The sequence below is a fragment of the Nestor notabilis genome, unplaced genomic scaffold, assembly GCF_000696875.1.
Source record: "Nestor notabilis isolate BGI_N333 unplaced genomic scaffold, ASM69687v1 scaffold7039, whole genome shotgun sequence".
Lineage (NCBI taxonomy): Eukaryota > Metazoa > Chordata > Aves > Psittaciformes > Psittacidae > Nestor > Nestor notabilis.
This window is the reverse complement of record NW_009942307.1, coordinates 40,578-59,911: the sequence shown is the minus strand read 5'-3', so window position 1 is coordinate 59,911 and position 19,334 is coordinate 40,578. Positions and strand designations below refer to the sequence as shown.

Sequence of the window (19,334 nt, the reverse complement as noted above, 5' to 3'; positions counted from 1 at the left end):
CTAATGCTGAATATTTCTAGGAATACATTTCAAGTTACTAGTTAACCAACTCTGAGCTCCTACACAAAGCGGAAAAGGAATTCTTCAAATTAATAAAAAACATTAGCATGATGCAAAACTTGCCTTTCCAGCAGCAAGTCTAACAGAGAAGCACCATTTATCTTTGTAGTGCACTAATTACTTCGTGTGGTCACACATGTGACGCTGCGTTCTGCAGGCAACAGCCATCGGAGTGTCTTTCTGTGGCAATGGCAGCAAACCGCCTCCTTACCTTGGGATAACAGCATCATAAAGGGAAAGCTTTTGATAGTGCCATCTGTCAAGCTGCCATGCTGTAACCTTCCTCCTCAGGCTCCCAATCTCTTTTGCTTTGCATTCTGGTAAGTTAGCCAGAAGAGGCTTCCTTGCCTCAGTTTCTTCCTTATAACATAGGACAGTGCAAAATGACCCTTTAAAAAGAAAGAAGAACTGCCCCTTTGAGTCTCAGTGTTCAAGTGATCCATAGTACCCTGTACTTCAGTGAGGTCAGCAAATAAAGAAAAAAAAAGAAAGAAACATTCTTTTTTCAACATATCTCCAATAATTACTGTACCTCAGACATTCCCTTAGAAAATGGCTCTTCCATCAGCTGTTTATGTGGCACCATGTCTTGCCTCAAAGCAAAGTTAATTCCAACATAAATTGCAGAAGTGAATTCTGTCACTGATGGGTTCAGATAACACGCTATCAGTTCTTCTTTGTGCATGATTTACAACATTGCTTGCCATAAAATTTGTGGTTACAGACACCATGCTGGGGTACCAGATGACACCAAGTGAAGAAATCCACACAAGAAGGATCATCTGAAGGAGAGAAATCCAAGCAAAATGGTAAGACTCTGTTTTGGCAAGTATACAACTCAGGCAATAGTTCCATGTGCTTGTATGCATTTGGTAATGTTAAAAACACAACGGGTGATTCAGTTCAAAGAAGAGGAACTTTCTTTGGCTCAAAAATACTAATTTGTTTTTTACTTTGTTAAGAGGTGATTAGTTTGTTAAGAGATCCAAATTGTTAATTTGCTAGACATAGAGCTGATATATGTCAGAGGATGTCAGAGGCTACAGGAATTAAAAAACTGAGAGCCCAGGTTCAGGAATACAGGAAGGCAGTTCCACTGTGGAGGATAAAAAAGTAATCTGTGTTTTCATCTCCAATTACAAATGTTGTTCTGAAGCCAGGAACTTGTACCAGGGTGCCTGCACCCAGCTTGCTGCTGATTGCTGCTTACCACCAACATCCCATGGAGTCTACCTGCGCATCTACACTCCAAGTATGTCGCAGTTAGAGTACAGGGACCCTGCTCGAAGTAGACATGTGCACAGAGGGCTCTGCTGCAGGCTGCTAGAGGGACTTGCTAGAAGGACTGCTTTCTCTGGCTGTGCAGGGAGTCTAAGAAATCTCTGCTTAGACACTTTTGTCAGGTGGCATGAATTGGGCTTTTAGCACTTCGACTATGTTAGTGAAATTTTAATTAACTGCACTGGGAAAAGAGACAGGCTGATAATGTTTAGTTCTGAAAAGCCCAGCTTTTAATTACAAATAAACCATATTTTTTAATTAACATTTTATTTCACTTAAATTTACGTACAGATAATTTATACACACAGCCCACTCACTTTAAAAACATTTCATAGCTGCTCCTTTCTACAGTTCTGTAGCGGATGCTTTATGCTTCTTTAAAAGAGCAGAGTGATGATTCATATGGATGATTTATAAACAAACTCACCATGTCTGAGAGAGCAGTAAGACATTTAAATGAGGTTTAGCAAAATTTATAGCTAAACTGAAATCTCCTGTGAGCACGGGAAAAGATTCCATTTGACTCTCAGAACTACTGTTTACATGGTCAATAAAAGGAACTTACAAGGAGACAGTGAAGAAAAATCTAGCCACCGTTGTCTGTGTTCTCCCATCAGCTAAGCTGAGTCACAGAAGATAAATGCTCCCTCACATAGCATAGACAACTTTGTCATAGTCTTTGGGCCAGGAGTGCTTTCTGTCCCTACAGAAACCACTTTGGGTTTTTTGATTCCATTTTATATGATGGCAAAGGTGATTTTGTATACCTCCATCACCCTCAAATTATTTGAATTAATAAGAAAATAGTAACTTTTTTTTTAATATTCTGGTTTATTTCTCAGGTTTGTAAAAAATAAGCCTGTCTGTAAACATTAATGCTATATAAAGAAAATACTGTCCTTGCACAAGTGGCTCTCCAGGAATTGGGAAAGCATGCACAGCACAAAGTGCTGAAAGCTGTTCTGATTGAGACTTTCAAGTTACAAACTACTGTTTAAAAAACTTTAAAAGCACTAAGGAGGCAATATTAGTGAGTCTTTCTGTCCCTTTTGAAGACCACAGTGCAGTGTGCTGACATGACAGAGGTAAGGCCGAAAACGTTACTCTTGGGACCTAATCCAGAAACCATTGAAATAAACACAAAGAGTTCCACAGATTTCAATGGTTGTGGATCAGGCTGCCTGTTCCTTATTTCTGTTTACTCAAGTATTTATACTTGAGTTGTTTAAATTTTCATGCGTTATAGGCAGTTGGATTTACTCAGAGTTACGGTGACCGTAACTGCATCTAACAGAGGGATGGAAATGACCCAGCTTGTCTAGGAAAGTGTGTAAACTCTCCCTGAAACATTAATTTCTTGACTGTGATCACTGAGCTGGAGCTACACAGCTGATAATAGCGACTGATTTGCTTCAATGTGATTCCAGCACAGCTGGTTCCCTCTCTTTTTGCTGGTTTAGACAGAAAGTTACAGAGCAGTGAAGAGATAATTGATCTCTAGGGCCTGATGACCCAGTTATAATAAAGGGGAAAGGGCTCCTGCAGATGTGAGGAGAGACAGAAACAGTCCAAGGCCAAAATTAATAACAGACATTACTGCAGACATGAAATACAGCAGAGCAAAGCAGGGGTGAAAGAAAAGTGTTTGCTATATCGTGACAGAAAAGGACATAATACAGAAACTCCAAAGTATAGCAGAACTTTTTAGGAAGGCTAATTTGAAGTGTTAGGAACATTTACTTAAAAAAATGCAGAACTATTTACTTATCCCTTTCAGGGCCATTTAATCTATACATCCTTGTTTGGATTCGGGTCCCCTGATGTATCGGTTTGATAACTCTGCATGTCCTGGGTTGATGAAGTAGGAGAGTCTGTTAAGAAACTGTTGGGTGTTCCAGGGTCTCTGTGCAGTGAATGGCAGCAGTCAGTGCCAAGGAGGGGGTGGCTGGCCAATGTCAGCTCACAAGATGCCAGGCCAGAGCTTGACCTTTGCTCCCAGCTCTGCTACCACCATTCTCTTGCAATTTGGCATGGGGTTTATAGAGGTTACTTGTAGCTCCCAGGTTTAAAATGGTAACAAGACAGCTGATGGTATTTTAGTGTTTCAGCAGACCTAGATAACTAGCATTATATGGGACAAACCTGGACCTCCATGAGCCTTTTAAGTTAAGAAGGAGTCATAAACTGTAGCCAGCTTGTCAGCAAATATATGAGATGGGACTAATGCACTGCTCACTTTCTGTTGTGGTTTTGAGAGAATTCCCCTGCTATCACACAGAATGACACAAATTCTCTTCTTCCTCCTGCTCCTCTAGGAAAACACACTGGAGAGGTGGATTGGGACACAGTAGACATACAAGTGGGGACAGAGCTTAACCGTGTTCCCTGACTGCACATCATACGCTGATCAGAAGCAGTAGGAAGAGAAGTACATTCTAGACAAAATGGTTTGGGACTCCCAGGATATGGTGCAATCTGAAGTTTAGGTAGACTTCAAAAGACTCAAACTGTATGGCAAATTCTCAATGTTTAGTTCAAAAGTTACTATTATTAACCATAAAACAGTACCAGCATAGGATGCTTTTATGTTATACAACAAGATGGTATAAAGATGCGGCTCAGAACCAAATGACATTACTTTTCGACAAACTCTTTCTTTTTAAATCTCCTGTGTCGGTTATACACCCAAGTCAGCTTTAAAAGGGTTCACTTTGAGAAGAGAGATGCTGTAGTATCAGAGAGTAACTGTAAAGCTGGAAAGTCTGGGGGAAAATCATTTATGAAGGAGCATGCCAAATACAAATCCTCAGTGGGTGTAACTGGAAAAGGTGATTTTTGCTGGATATAGAGTTCCAAGCAACCAACCCTGCTGCAGCATGTAGTGCTGGGGTTTACCTCTTTTCACAGGGACAGGGCAGAAGTTGGTGTTGCAGGCTCTCAGGACTGCTGGTTTCTGCTGGGGCACGCACCCAGAAGCTGGTCTTCCATGGCGCAGGCATTGTACGCTGCGGGTTTGCACTCCCCCTCCACATGTTACTGTGCACTGTGGAGATGAAAAAGTAAAAGCCGCTTTCTATTATAGAGACTCTCTGGGAGCCCACAAAAGCCGAAGCAGTAACTTCCAGAGCTTTGGATGAGACTTTCAAAGTGAGAGAGGTGAGGAAAGGATGTGTTGCTGTGCAGCAACCCCCACCAGGACCAGCTTTTCAAAGATGTGTGCATCTGCTCTCCCTTCCAAAAGTTTGGTTATTTAAGGACTCGGCTGAAAATCTGGTTCCTTACTCAGGCATCAAGACAGACATGAAACATTGTAGAAAACCTGTTCCTGATTGTCTGCACTGATTTCTTTGAACTCTCAGCCTCTGGGCCCAATCCTGCTGTCTGAACAGAGATAAAACTCCCATTGGAACAGTAATTATGGCTGTATCTGGGGAAAACCACTATGCATTTCAGGAAGATCTATGAAGTATTTTAAAGTTAATAAGCCTTTTACTTGTATGTGTTTCATGAAAAGTTGTCTTTAAGATAAAGGTGATCATTTTCATCTGATTACAATTGTCAGGCATACATTGTTTCATGTAAATGTTATTAAATGAGTGTGTCTCATTGATATATGACTCATAAAGTAGATAAGTTCCAGAAATACAGAAGCTTGTTTGCAAGAATGTAGAAACAAATACAGACTGATCCCATAATTAATCATAGTATTTAGGGAATTCCAGGCAATCTGTGCAGATGCTCAAATACATTGTGCATATAGATATGTAATAGTTCAACCACAGTGCAGTTTAATGAAGACTGAGAAGAAAGTGTTAGAAATGAGCGTGGAATGCAGTGTGTCTCGAGCATGAATAACATTTTTAGGTGACTTTCTTCAGTTTCAGGACAAAGAAATGAGCTGCACCAAAGTACATGATGGATGTGGACCAGCTGCACCATGTTTCAGCGGCTGAGTGGTGAGTCCTTCTTTAGGGAATTGCTACGTGCAGGAGACACCTGTGGACTGTTAGTAGTGATGTCTCCTCCATACAATTGGATGTTTGACTACAGCACAATGTAAGACCGGAGCTAGCTTTTACCTAGGTAGCTTGATGTTTGTGTCACCCCAGCTCTAGTGTTTGTTCTGTGGCATACGGTACCACGGCTTTTCTAGGCTTGGTACTCCCTAGGCCCAGCAATGCAACCAACTTCTAATTACAATGGATGCAGTGTCCAAGAGCCACATTGCAGTTATTTTGTTCTCTAATGCTGTGTAGTGAAAAGCACTAGGGGTTGCTACTTGAGCTACTGTGTAGAAAAACACTCTCCTTTTATAAGCTATGTAAAAGTTAAGACATTAAATAGTGCTGGAGAGAGTGCTAGCTTGGACAGGCAGAGAGGCGAGAAAGTTTCCCATTCGTACCTGCTGCCAGGGTGAAGAATACCAGCCAGACACCATGTTATACAGTGTTTGAGATAGACAGGCTCCCTTGTTACAAGCTTCTTCCAGGTTAGTGTTTGGTTTCTTGATGTTTCTACATCTTCTCTGAGGAAAGGTGATCAATTTCCCATGGATGGTTTTCTCTCCGCATTTTAATTCTCGCTTTTGTACACCTGGGCCACAGGAGGCTGAGCACTGCAAAAGCAAAGTACATTGTTTAAATATAGGGAACACATGCAGACAAAGGAGACTGTGCTATGTGCAAGAGACCCCCCAGTTATGCAAAACTACAGAAGCACTATATATAGTTATATATATATAACTATATATAGTGCTTCTGTATATAACTATATAATGCTTCTCTATGTAACTATATATAACAAAGACTGTGTTCCATAATGTGTAAAACAAAATACGAATCTGAGTCCGTGAAAGTCCTGAAAGACAAAGACATTGGGGTACACTAACTGCAGTTGGATGTAAAGAACTGTGTTTCTACAGCTGCTTGCCTAGCACACCTGATTCTCAAATGACATCTCAGCTTTTCCCCCGTTCGGTTCGTGCATGTCCCTGAGTCAACGTTCCCAAGAGCAGCCAATGAAGGCAGTGAGCCATGTAACTGCATCGCTTTACCTCACTCCAGGAAGAAACCACCCACTGGAGCCGGTCGTTCTTGGGGCAGCGTCCTAGCACACAGGTCTGATGGGATTCAGGTTTATGGTCTCTGCTGCACATACTTTCAGGCAAGATTTTAACCTTGGGAGAACCAGTACTTTTGCAGTAGACATCCCGTTTCTTAACACCTCTCCCACAAGTCTTGGAGCACTGTGATGGAAAGAAACATTCATTTGAACTAAGGAAATGAAAATTGGCATTGTTTGTATTTTACAGCAGAGCATAGAAACCATGGCTAATGTGCTGGGTAGCTGCCATTATAAGTAAACTTGAAATTCTATTGGTAAATAAGTAACAGCAACATCTGTATGTCACTTCTGAAACACTGTTCTAAGTGCTTTCTTAATGTAAACTCTGAACTCTTACAGCCCCCACGTAGAACAGATAAGTAATATCTCTCTTCCGTAGATGAGGTAAGTTGGACTTGTGAGCAAAATGTTTTTTTCCCTGGGCAGTACAGTTGAAAGCTGGTCCTAACCTCCCATCGCAAAATCTCCCAACAAAGTTGTCAGCTATTTGTTATTTTGTCCTCACCTTGGCCTGGAGGGATGGGATACAGGCAGAGAAAACTACCCAGGGAATCAGTACATAACTCCTTCACCAAATGAATCTCACTACAAGACAGAATCTGATACAGACTATGGTTAAGAAGTTTGACCAAAGATATTTTAATTGCCAAGATTATAACTAAAGTTTAGGGCAAGTCCCCAGTGAATAAATGCACATTGCTGAACTAGGGTTCAGTTAAAAATACATTCTGGAGTTTCCATTGCCTTAGCACACAATAAAATGCATGAATGAGCCATTCCTGATGAAATGAAGAAATAAATGGTCCTGAAATAATGCTGCCAGCTTTCTACTTTCTTCTACCTTCTTCTAATTGTTCTTTTTGCTAATAATTAAGGAGTACATTCCAAGGCAGAATCCTGCGCTATAGTATTAAATCCTAAATGTTTAAAAAAGATGACTTGAAAGCAGAGTTGTACTGAGGATACAACAGAAATATCTGCATGCTGAAAATCTCTAGGTTTAATCTTTCCCACAAACAAACAACACTTTTCATTTAAAATTACTCTGGTTTGTGTAGAAAGATGGATATTTTGCATTTTTCCCCTCTTTAGCTCCTTTGACCCTGTGATATAACAACTTTCAGCTGAATCTTAAAATCTTCACTAACTTGTTCAATAGGCCTGTTCACTACATTTCAGCAGTACTCGTGAACTTAATTTTCATAGGCTTATTTGAAAACTCCAACCTGAATTTTACACCTCTTAAAGAGAAGGAAATTTGGTATTTTTTTTTTTTCTAATTGTGGTGGGGGTTTTTTTTATTTTATTTTAGAGGAAGTGAAGTTTAAAAGTGTGAATGTGTTTGAAGACTTTGTTCTTCCTTTTTAAGGATATAATGATCATACTTGGTTTTTACAGTCTCCTCCCACACTAAGGTTTCCTTCACATACACTGGAAAAAAAGTTCCTTTTTGAGTGTTAAAACTCTGTTGCAGCAGAGTGTTAAGTAGTTACTCGTCTGTCATAATACCTTATGGGCACTCCCCTGGAGGGGGAGTCTGTGCTGCTCACGTGGGAATGCTTAGGTCAAGATGTTTTTCAACACACGAAGAGTAACAGTACCATGAACTATACACAGAAGTAACAGATTTTTCTGTAAATTTAAACCCATCTTGAATCTCACTAAATGAAGATGGAAAAGTGAAAATAATGTAGCTCATTTTGACATAAGCATACTGGCAGCTCTCTGTTAAATCCCAGATTTGCCAGTACTTCACTTATCCTTACACTAGCAGTTCATACCTCCATCAATAGCAGTGAAAGAGCAGAGATGAACTCTGTGTGTGTGTGTGTGTTTTAACTCAGGTTGGTTTGGTGTCAGGCAGTTATCAAGTTTGCAGAGCAGGGTGTGTGCACACAGGGATCTGCCCAGGGGCTTTATGCCCCTCAGGGCAATTATTTGCAGGAGTGCTCTACTTGCTGTAGAATAGACACTCTAAGAAATGCAAATGTACAGAAGTGATTAGTGAACATGTGAACATGAACATCACAAATCTATCAACCCACAGTTCACATATGTGTGTGCATTAACACTCAACCCTAACCCCAAATATTTCTTCATTCCATGACTGCCTGTCGTCTCTGAGAAAAGCTACTGTTGCTGTGGGAAGTAATCTCAGAGGGGAGTGATGGCTTTGAGGAATTCATAGAGCCTTCAGTTATGAAGCGAGAAAAAATTACCTTTCTATCTGTACATACCAGAAATGACACCACGTGCCCACTTCTGGCAAGCACTCATGTCTGAGCACTTAGGAAGGCTAATTAAAATATATATATAGTTTACATGTTATCTTCATGAACAGATCCACTTGCAAAGTACTGACCTTCACAAAGTTTGCACTATTCTTCCTTTTGAGCAGAGTTTTTGGCAATATTTGCATTAGGCCAGCAGACAAAAATGCAAGTTTTTCTCCAGATTACCTGAGACCATAGTCCAGGGCTCCATTCAGGTGGGCAGTCCTGGCTATTGCACATCTGCATCTGCGCAGGGGTGCTGATGGGACACAGGGAATGGGCTACTACCTCCTCTCTTTGGAAAGCCCTTTTCTGGACACACTGAAGGAGGCGGCTTTGTTGCCCTCCTCCACAGGATTTGCTGCATGCACTCCATTCACCTGTTGACCAGCTTAGAGGAGAAAATACGTGTTAGAAACAAAGGAGTCCAGTTAGCTTTATAAAACTAATTCATATAAGCCCCCTGTCAAATGTGAATTATTTGGGATCCTGCTTTCCTGATGTACTGCTATCTGTTAAAAATCAAAAAGCCATAATTAGTTATATCATCTATTTTCAAAGCATGAAACATTCTGCTAGGGATGAAATATAAGTCACACAACTAGAAAAACTAGTATTACTTATTTACAGCTCTACATCTACCAGAACCAGCTTGCCTGTGAATCTGACCTGGAATCAGGAATTCCACAGGGATTGTGAGAGATGCTGCCAGGCTGGTGATGTATCCAGGAGATCTAGGGGTTTGGCTAACAAATCACCATGCCTTTTTAACCACATCTATGCTTCTAGTTGGAAAAAAAGCTCTCTCAAACTCAAAAAGAAAAATCTCTTCTAAAGAAATTGTAGGATGACCATTTTTGTCACTTTAGCTGCTGCAGAGATCTCCAAATAGACAAACAGACCCAAGGCCAAAGGAAGAATCCAGATAAATGGAGAGAGGTCTGTAAATCGGTAAGATTCAATTATTGGAAAGTTCTGCCCTTCGGTTTACATTTTTTCCTTTTTACATCTCTTCAGAAAACATGGCAGAAGAGGGTCCTCCTCAGCTGGTACAAGGGGAAAGATGATGTGGCAGGGAATGAATGGGGCTGGTTTAGCTGAGCAGGTATCTCCTGTGCATTTGTGTGTAGGTTCACTCATACCACATGGCAGATATTGGCATGGTGCCATCCAGCGCTATTTATGTCAAACCTTACTGGCCTCTATTCACAAAAAAGAACTCATTTGCTAAAATCAGCAGTCCTGTCATTAGCATCTTAAGGATTTAAATGTCCTCAGACTAATAAATTTCGCAGACAGATGATACAGAACCTAAATAAAGCAGAGGAAATATAACCAGCAAAAGCTGTTGGCAAATCCCTACTCCAGTCACAGGCACACTTCAGTTACACATTGTGTCACAGAAAAGACACAGCCTGAAGAATTAGCACCAATTGCTTAGGGTAAGTTCAGTTTTTAAATGTCAGAAGCTGCTCAGTACTTCTGTTAGTGACACATTGAGTGGGTCCCCAGCCTTTGTGGGACACTTGGGAAACACACAACCACGTGCCTTTGTCGATTTAAGACCATAAAATAACAGCTAGAGAGGAAAATAGAAGTGAAAGAAGAAAGGAAACTATGAATGACACACAACTACTCAAGTTGAGAACTCTTATTCAAAAGCCCAGCACTGAAATTAAACTAAAGATTTTAAAACATCCATTTTACACATTTTTAATAATGTTTCCCACAGAAGAGGTTCTCATCTCACATCCAACTGCTTGGCCTACCCTACAGTTTCTAACAGCATCGGTCCTGTGACCACTTAAATAGCTGCTTACATACAGTTTTTTTCCTTTTCTTACTGTGTGAAAGATGAACAGCATCCCATTTGTCTGTCCACATCTGCCTGAAGACAAATCTAATTCTAATTTGTAAAAAATGTATAAAAAACCTATTTTGGAAAAATCTCTTTGGGAATAGAAGAAATCCCAACTCTCAGTCAGTAACTTCAGTAACTGCCAAAAGTAGTGGGAAATATAAAAAGCACTCATTTAAGGACAAAGAAATATTAATGTGAAAAGTCAGTAGTTACGTAATTCCAGACCACGTCAGAAGTTTCCTTTTTGTCTGATTTATAAATATTTGGACTATTGCAATGCAAACTTCTGGAAAAAAAGTTATAGTTTTAATCCATTTTACAACTTTTAATTAGTTTGACTTGATGTTTCTGACAACGGTGATTGGTAGAACTACCAGAAGTGTTCATTTTAAGAGTTTATTCACCATAACTGTCCAGAAAGTTTCCCTCTTCACAGAGGCGAGGGCAATAAACCTACTTTAATGTCCTGCAGTAAACTGCCATTTTCCAAGATTATCTGGGCTGTGTTCCAAGAGTATCTTTCATTAGCTCAAATAACTAAATAATTATGACCAGATTTGGCAGCTCTGAAATCCAACAACAACAGTGTGCAGTACCGATGCCTTTCTGTGTTCTTTGCTGTCGGGACAGTAGTTTGTTCCTACTCAGACTAATGAGTCTTTGTTCTTATGCAGTAATTATTCCTCACTGACCTTTGTAAGTCTGGAGCCTCTTTTATGTCACAAAACTGACACAAAACTGTATCTCATGTTAGTCACCTCCTTCCCTTGCCTGTTACACCTACTATATTTCTTTTTGCTTTATTTGCTGGCTATTAAGGGTTCTTTGTTTCCTCCATGGTATTTATTAATACTTCATTTTTTGATGTTGGCTGTCTCAGTTTTATAGGAAATACTACATGCCATGACTTTCTGAGCAGATTCCTCAGCAGAGATAGTCTGGCATAGTTTCACTCAACTGAATGGCAATCTGTTAATTTAAGACATGGTCTTACATGTGGATCCTCCATACATTAACATATTCCAAGAATTTAAAAATAATTTATTAGGAAGTTTCCCTAAAGGTGGCTCAGGGCTTTTATGGTTTTTCCTTTTGTACTCTTTTTAGTGTTCAAGTCATTAACTGTGCTTTAAAGTAGTAAATCTAACAATATCAGAGCAGTTTCAGCATGAAAACATTGCACTGCATGTCAGAATGGATAGTCAGCATTTTCAGTGATAGGGGTATCAGTGGATGTTCAAAGTACATCGGGATCTCTGGTTAACAGAAATGGCAATTTCGTGTGTGGTCAGTAGAAATGAATATGACTTTGGTGAAGCCTTATAGCATAACAAGGCCACATCAAAGCAAAGGTAAGCATAAACAACTTAAAAAGACTCCTGGGGACATCATAGACAAGACATTTATGTGTACATGATACTGAGTTCATTGGATAAAAATAGTTCTGGCAGAAGATAAGTCACATATGAAAAGATTGTGTTTGGCTACAAAGATTATTTAAAATTGGTATTGAAAAAATCATGTGGCTAAACGCAATCTAAAGAAACTGCTGAAACAGGAACATGGCCTCTCATGTCACATGCTGCCATTATTTAAACCTTATCGCTCTCATTTTGTGGTTGTAGTGTATAATTTGACATTTGGATTTTGCGTACTCTGCTGTAATCTTTAAATTTGGCAGGAAATTCCAAACTATTACTGGACTATTTTTTAGTATGTTCAACATATTGCAAACTATGAATTTTTAAGTAAAAACAAAGCCACTGCAGAACATACCCATCTTTTTTTTCTTTGCCCCATCTTCCTCTTCTGGACTGGGGGAGACGAAGAATGCTTCCTATTAAGGTCATTAAATGTGTTATTTTATGAACTACGGGAGCAGACTTAGCCAATTGCTTCTACAGCCTATTGCTTTTATCACCACAGAGTAAAATAGCAGAAGACATCAGGTCTAGAGCTTTCCTCCATTTCCTCTGCCTTCTGCTGCCTGTGCACTTCATGTATCTTCAGCTGTCTTTATTTCTTACTGAAACACTCCTGATTTTTCAACACATCAATTTAGAAATTCTCTGTTCTGGGAGTCAGAATATCTTGTCCAGCATAGTACAGCTTTTCTGATCTTTAGTATAAAATTAAAACAATGCTAAGGTTGCAAAGTCAGAAATCCAAATGTGAAAAAAAAACCTGCAGAAGAAAGATGGCCAATGTGTGCTTAAATCTGTCCACTTACATTCTTAGCCACACAATACTGTGTTTAATTACACAAGCACACTGCATTTTTTTTTTCCAAAGGACCCCTACTACAGCTACTATAAATCAGCATAACTCCCTTGTTTTTAAAGGAGCTCTATTGATTTAGACCAGCTGGATTCTAAATGCTTATCTGTATGTCAATGTCTTCCTTTGCATCTCACCTTTCTCATGTCTCTTAGAACATAAGACTGTGCATATAGGCAATGTCTTCATATTTATTTTTGTGGGCACCAGGAGCACTGCTGATGATTTATTTGGTTTAGATAGTCCTCTCCTTGGTATCATAATACTCTGTGGGACATTTTGTCCAAAAAGCACTAATTACACTTCACAAGGTTCTTTTAACCTAATCTAATATGTGGAATCTGAGTCATGGGGCCAAGCTTCCACATGGGGAGTAGCACTTTACTCAGGAAATGGTCTTACTGATTCAAGGTGAGTAAAGGTGGCAGAACGGGCCTCTAAGTAACTTAGATTTACTCAGTGTCACATAGCTAACCCCAGCATGGTGATAGAGCTGCAAGCAATCCTCGGGAGGTCCTGCTTAGCAACATTAGAAATACTGCCTCTATTATTATCGTTGGGCAGAAGCCTACACAACTAACATTTTTTAACAATTACTGATTTACGTTACAGAATAAAAGTGGGTTCATCTAGCAGGCTATGCAGTCCTGTCTGCCTGTCAGAGGACTTCTTTCATGATGAACTCAGTCATAAGACACAGCAAAAAGTACAAAAATAGAGAGCACTTACTATGCTGGGCATGGATTAGTGTTGCATAGTTTTGTCTCAGTTAAAGGCTTCATCCTTGGGCCACAAAAGGAGGAATTAACTCGCGTACGATGATCTTCTAAACAAATTGCTTTTGCTGTAATGTGTCCTATGGAAATATTACAAAAGTAAAATAAATGTTTATTTAAAACATAAGAGAAAAAGTAGTAGGGAAGAACTTTAACTAAACAAGTCCAAGCTCATCCTTGGTTCAATTCCATTGACTTGAAATGAATAAAATAGGATTTAATTTGGCAGGATGTTTTTAATATTAATTTCCTTCTCTGTAACACAGGTACTATTGAAGTCAGATGAAATATTTCAGTTATAAACAGCATATTTGCAGAATCTTCCCACAGCAAAAATCAGTAATTCCTCAAATCCTAATTCGCTGCAGAAACTACCAGTGCTTGCTTAGAGCTCTCTTCACACACTTGCAGGTTGAAACAAAACATTTTGAGTTTACAGAATTCTGCAGGTTACTGCTCCTAAACTCTTGTCTAGTGTCAACATCAGGACGGATGGCAGAGAAGACAACAAATGTTTTAAGAGATGAAGTGATTTTGTCGATTTATCTTCTGTTGAGGTGTATCAACCTCACTCATGGTTCACTGGGCACAGGAACTCAAATTTGGAAACAGCCATGCTTCCAGGATCTTTATATCCATGCTGCAAACTTTATTTGTTTTAAAGGGAAGCAAGAAAAACACAGTTGCTGTATTTTATGTCTACAGTGCTCCTAGAGGGTCTTTCTTCCATAAACAGTTTAGTCAGATGCTGTGAAGTCTGACAACACACTAGCAAGACATTCCTGAATTTCACCTGGACTTGTTTTCCTATACAGGAGCATAAAGTTTCGTTGGTTACTTGGTCCTGTTCTTCGGTATCAAAAGACAACTGCATTATGTAGTCTTATTTATATGACTCAATGCCAATTTAAGGGCCACTAAAGTGTTAATTCACAATTCTTTTTGCAGAACTTCCCACATGCCAGTTTTCTGCTTTCATTACATCCCAAAATTACCTTCACTGACAGAACATCCAGTATTTAGAAGAACAAACAGATGATCTGCACAAATCAAACACCTATAGAAATATGGTAATAAGAAATCCTTAGCTTATATAGGATTTCAGACTTCAACCTGGCAGAACTCGAGTATTTGTATTTTAACAGTGAGAAAATTAAGGTACAACTGTTAGTAAAGGTCTTGATAATATTTTAGTCTCCAATTACTCTCTACATGTAAGACAAATTTTATTCATTATTTGCTATCTTTCTTTGTTCCCAAATTACAGCAACATCAAAGCACATATTTACTTCCCGCATTACTTCAACAGCAAGATATCATATGGCTATAGACTGACCTAAAGAAAAAAGACTGAGTCACTGTAAGTGACATGAACTGAGACTGGCGTGATCTTTTTTTTACTATAAAGGAAGTATAAAGGTATTTCACCTATACTGTAAGTTGTCAGATAAAAAATTAGGGACCAGGTGTTCAGTGTAACCTCCATATGTCTTGATACACGTTTGCAAAATTAAAGACAGCTGAAATGTTCGAGATGCTTTAAAAAAGAGAAAACAATGACAACTGGAAATTGGGAAGTTACCTACCACCACCACAGGTAGCTGAGCACTCTGACTGCACCGTCACCCAGGAGTAGCTGTGTTTTTTGACAGACGTCTTGTTTTCACTGTTGGTTTTGGAAAACGTATATTCCCAAGCAATCCCAGGATTTTTGCCTTGTAGCAGGATCTGTAGAGGAGCATTTGGAGTTTGGTTTTTTTTTTTAAAAAAGGAGGGAGTAAAAGAAAAAGGATTTTGTCATTCTGAAGTAGGAAGAACTGAACATGGTACAGATAATCTATATGCACCATGTTTGTGAAAGAATTTTCAGGACACCTAATTTTTCAATAAACTAAAAAACACCAAAGTAATTCCTAAACAGCCAAGTGTCTGCTTGGACTAACACTTGCAGGGCATATAACAGAAGAGTGAAGAAATAGGTGGTTCAGCATAATGCTCCTTTAAATCAGATGGCATTTGACTGGCTTATGGAAGCAGAAATGCCTTTAATAGATGACAAATATCTGAAACCTTTTGGCAATGTAGTATTTGTCGCTGCCCCTGCCCCAGCTCTCAGTGCTCTGCTCCTGCAACCAGCCTGTAACAAGTGTGTCCCTGCGTTCACTGGGGCTCACAGGCAGGTGCTGGGTTTGCTGTGTCAGTGCAGTGGATGGATGAAGAATAGGGGTGGGAGAAATCTCCTGCCTTCTGTGAGTGACAAAGCCTTTGCTTGGTAAGTAAGCAGTTCTCAAATGCTAGATGTAAAGAAGCTTGAGCAAATCAGTAGCATAGCTGTATGGAGACTGGGAATAGAGGTGCTTAGAGATGGCCACTTCAATTCTTGACACTGAGGATAAAAAACAGTTTTCTATGCAGACTGATGATATATTTTGTCCAGAAGACCCTCAGCTGGTATTTTTCTCCTAACAATTGAAGCTGATAATGCTTTAGTCCAGGCCTGTCCCTGGGTGTCTACATAGAAATAGGACTGGAGAAAAAAATTATTCATGACTGTAGCATAACATGTTAGAAAAAATATAGAAATGGTAATTACTGACTATAATACCAGTCTTTGTCATTGAACCTGGGGAGCCTACCTCTCAGGGCTGTACTGTTTTAGTGCTGAATTATATTGCAGTTTTCATGTAGGCAACTTTCTGAAATACACTGTATTCATTTCAAATCTGAATTATAAGCAATGCAAGATGCACAAACATCTGACACAGGCCTATATTTGGGGATAAATTTCTGTTTAGGAACACTTATTTTTAAAACTTCCTGGTAGCAAAAATGCATTTATATTCATACTTGGTAGAAAAAGCACAAGAGTTTGCAGTTACAGAGCTCTCTTATGCTTTAATTCCTCACCAATATGGATCTGGTGATCATAATACAAAGAGCAGGTGTAGTTAATCTCAGGTCCTAAATATGCTTTTTGGTAAGCACCAGCATTTCAAGTACAATTTCAATCTGTGTTAATGATTACCATTCAAAGTACTAATAAATATCAGTCAAGTTCACATCATGTCTAACCCAAGTGCTTAAGCATAGCATGGATACTGATTTCTGTAGAGACTGGTTTCATAAAACAGCAACAAACCTGCATTTATGTTGTTTAAGACTGAAAAATATAGTAACATTTTATAATTAATAATAACATTTTGAAATGTAGCCAAAGGTTTTAAAGTATTCTGGAAATGTACAGAAAATACCCATGGCATTGAAAAGTCAGACTGAATTTACATGACTCCCAGTTCAATAATGTTGAACACATGAAGGATCTGGACTGTGTGTTCTTTACTTTTCTAAAACAAAGGATGCTACATTTTCAATTCTTAGTAGCCAAAGATTTTATTTCAGTCACTGAACCTTAATAATGTTCCAAACTATATACAACAATTAGAACTGTAGAAGTCAGAATACTTCCAAAAGAATTGGAGAGCACATGCCTTCTCATTGGAAGATTAAGATTAGAAAATTCTCCAAGAACAGGTAAATTAGAGTATTTAGTATGAAAGTTTTCAGCTCACTCATTGAAGCTTAATTCATGAGCACCTTTCTTTTCTTCCTTGGCTGTTTATCACTGTCTGATGTAAATGTTTGACAAGATTTAACAGTCCCTTCAGATGAAAGAAAATATCTCTTCTATCTAAATTTTTACTTTTTGAAAGCTGTCCGATTGATGATAGCAGAAAGTTGAACTCTCTTAAAACAGCTGTTACACAGTAACTTTAATCTTGAACCTCAAGCCCATGGCCATCAGAGTTTCTAGAAAGAATAGGATGCAATTATATTTGTTCACCATACTCTCCTTCTCCAAAGGACAAATTGAGACAAATATCTAACACATAAAGTTTCAGAACATGTGCTTCAGGAAAAAACCAGGGTGTGCTAACCCTAGTAAGAATTGAGCCCTGGAAAACTATTCTTTAATTAAAATAATTCCTTTCCTGGTTCTTCTTACAGACCAGACCTCAAAATGCTTTAATTTGCTTTTACCCATTGGAAGGTCCTACAAGTCCCAGTCTTAGCACAGATCTCAGCATCTCAGGCAGCCAGAAACACTTTCTCCCCTTTCAGTAGTTGCTCTGTGTTCCTTCAAGAGCAGAGGCTGAAATTCTATCTGGCCTTTTAGTAAGTCATGAGTTGAAAGAGGAGGAGGTTTTGTCCATACCCTTGTGTAAGGGTGAGCCCTTGTCTCTTCTGGTTCTGACAAATGTCATAAACCTGTGCTATGTCAGTGGCTGAAAAAACAGTACAGCTTTTAAATAAGAATACTTTGAAGTATTAGACTGAGCACTTGTCTCTGAGAGTGCTCTTCACTTGGTGGTAGTAGAGGCAAAAAACAGAATGAATGCGTCCTGAACGACAGAAGTCAGAATATGAAAGAGTGAGGATGAGAAGATAAAAGTGGCAACCACTTTTACTCCTGATAGGGCAATATCCTCCTGGTGCTTCAAAATAATGATGGAAATGAAGAGTAATTGATCTCGACTGAGATAGAACAACATGTGTTCCTATCATTTCAGAGAATAACCATCACCGATGTAAGAAACTCACAACCTCCAGCTGAGCAAGTGCCTGAGGGCAGGTCCTGCACACCAGGCAAGCTGGGCCATATCTATTTCAAGACCTTGGGCTGCATCCCTTCTCACACCATGGAAAGCAGGCACAGTTACAGTGGACAGATGGGGTAAACTCTGTTTCCTGGCTGGCAGCCCACATGCAAACCCTTTCCCACCCAGCAGACTCCAGAAGTAATGTTTACAAAGCAAGAGCTGCATCACAGTTGGGTCTTTTTCCCCCTGGGTCATCCCAGCTATGTAGCAAAAGGCCAAAATCAAGCTCTGGAAAAGTATCAGAGGCAAAATAGTGTAGGAGACAAAACTCAAGTCCATGGCATTCAGTTGGAAAATAGTATACAAAGTATAATGTCCAACCAAGATTTCACCAGGAATGCAATACTATTGCAAAGTTGCAATTTTGCCAAAGTAATGAGCATGTAAAAAGTTTTCTATCGTATTTTCAAACATTCATTATAAAGCCCTTCCTTAACAACCCAATAACCGAAGTCTGCAAATACAGCCAAGTTATCAGACCTACAAATTTGGAAAGACCTCCAGTGCTAGTCTACTTAACTGGATGCATTCCAGCATCTTTCCAGCCAACTGGCATTTGCTCCCAAATTTACAGCTGGCAAACAACGTCCTTAAACATTTCCAGTTCCTCAACAGAACTGTTTAATGTCTACCTTTAACACACCAACCACCTGACTTCAGACACAACACTCAGCAGCTCTGCCGCAGGGCGCAGAGTTATAAAATTTACAGCTTCTTGAGCTCAAAAACCACAGACTCTGTGGCTGGAATCTGCTAGATCTATCCTGAAGAAAAAGAGCTGTGGCTTTCGCTTAGGGCACAAGATGTTAAAACAATGGATAAATTGAACTCTCCTGAGTAAAGAACCTTTTCCTTTTGCTGCTAATTTTGATTTCAAAGCTAAATCAATAGATTTCCTAAACTAGGTGTGCATCTGCTCCTTTGTTTGAGATTCCTTTTCTTTCCCATGTCTATCCTAAGTTTCCAATAAAATACTCCATTTTGCAGCTTGCATTTTTAAACAGCCCATCAGCATTGTTTTATT

General features: G+C 39.2%; 1 protein-coding gene across 1 annotated transcript in view; it reads right to left on the bottom strand.

The window, feature by feature from the left end:
- Nucleotides 1-320: 320 nt before the first annotated feature.
- The window catches only part of ADAMTS18 (ADAM metallopeptidase with thrombospondin type 1 motif, 18), a gene marked incomplete at its 5' end in the record, with an annotated part of 46,345 nt that continues 27,331 nt past the window's right edge, over nucleotides 321-19,334 (bottom strand). Inside the window, 7 exons of the mRNA XM_010021327.1 lie at nucleotides 321-842; nucleotides 4,237-4,384; nucleotides 5,744-5,956; nucleotides 6,395-6,586; nucleotides 8,925-9,129; nucleotides 13,606-13,732; nucleotides 15,239-15,380. Coding sequence (XP_010019629.1) covers nucleotides 727-842; nucleotides 4,237-4,384; nucleotides 5,744-5,956; nucleotides 6,395-6,586; nucleotides 8,925-9,129; nucleotides 13,606-13,732; nucleotides 15,239-15,380 — 1,143 coding nt within the window. The remainder of the gene's footprint in view (nucleotides 843-4,236; nucleotides 4,385-5,743; nucleotides 5,957-6,394; nucleotides 6,587-8,924; nucleotides 9,130-13,605; nucleotides 13,733-15,238; nucleotides 15,381-19,334) is intronic.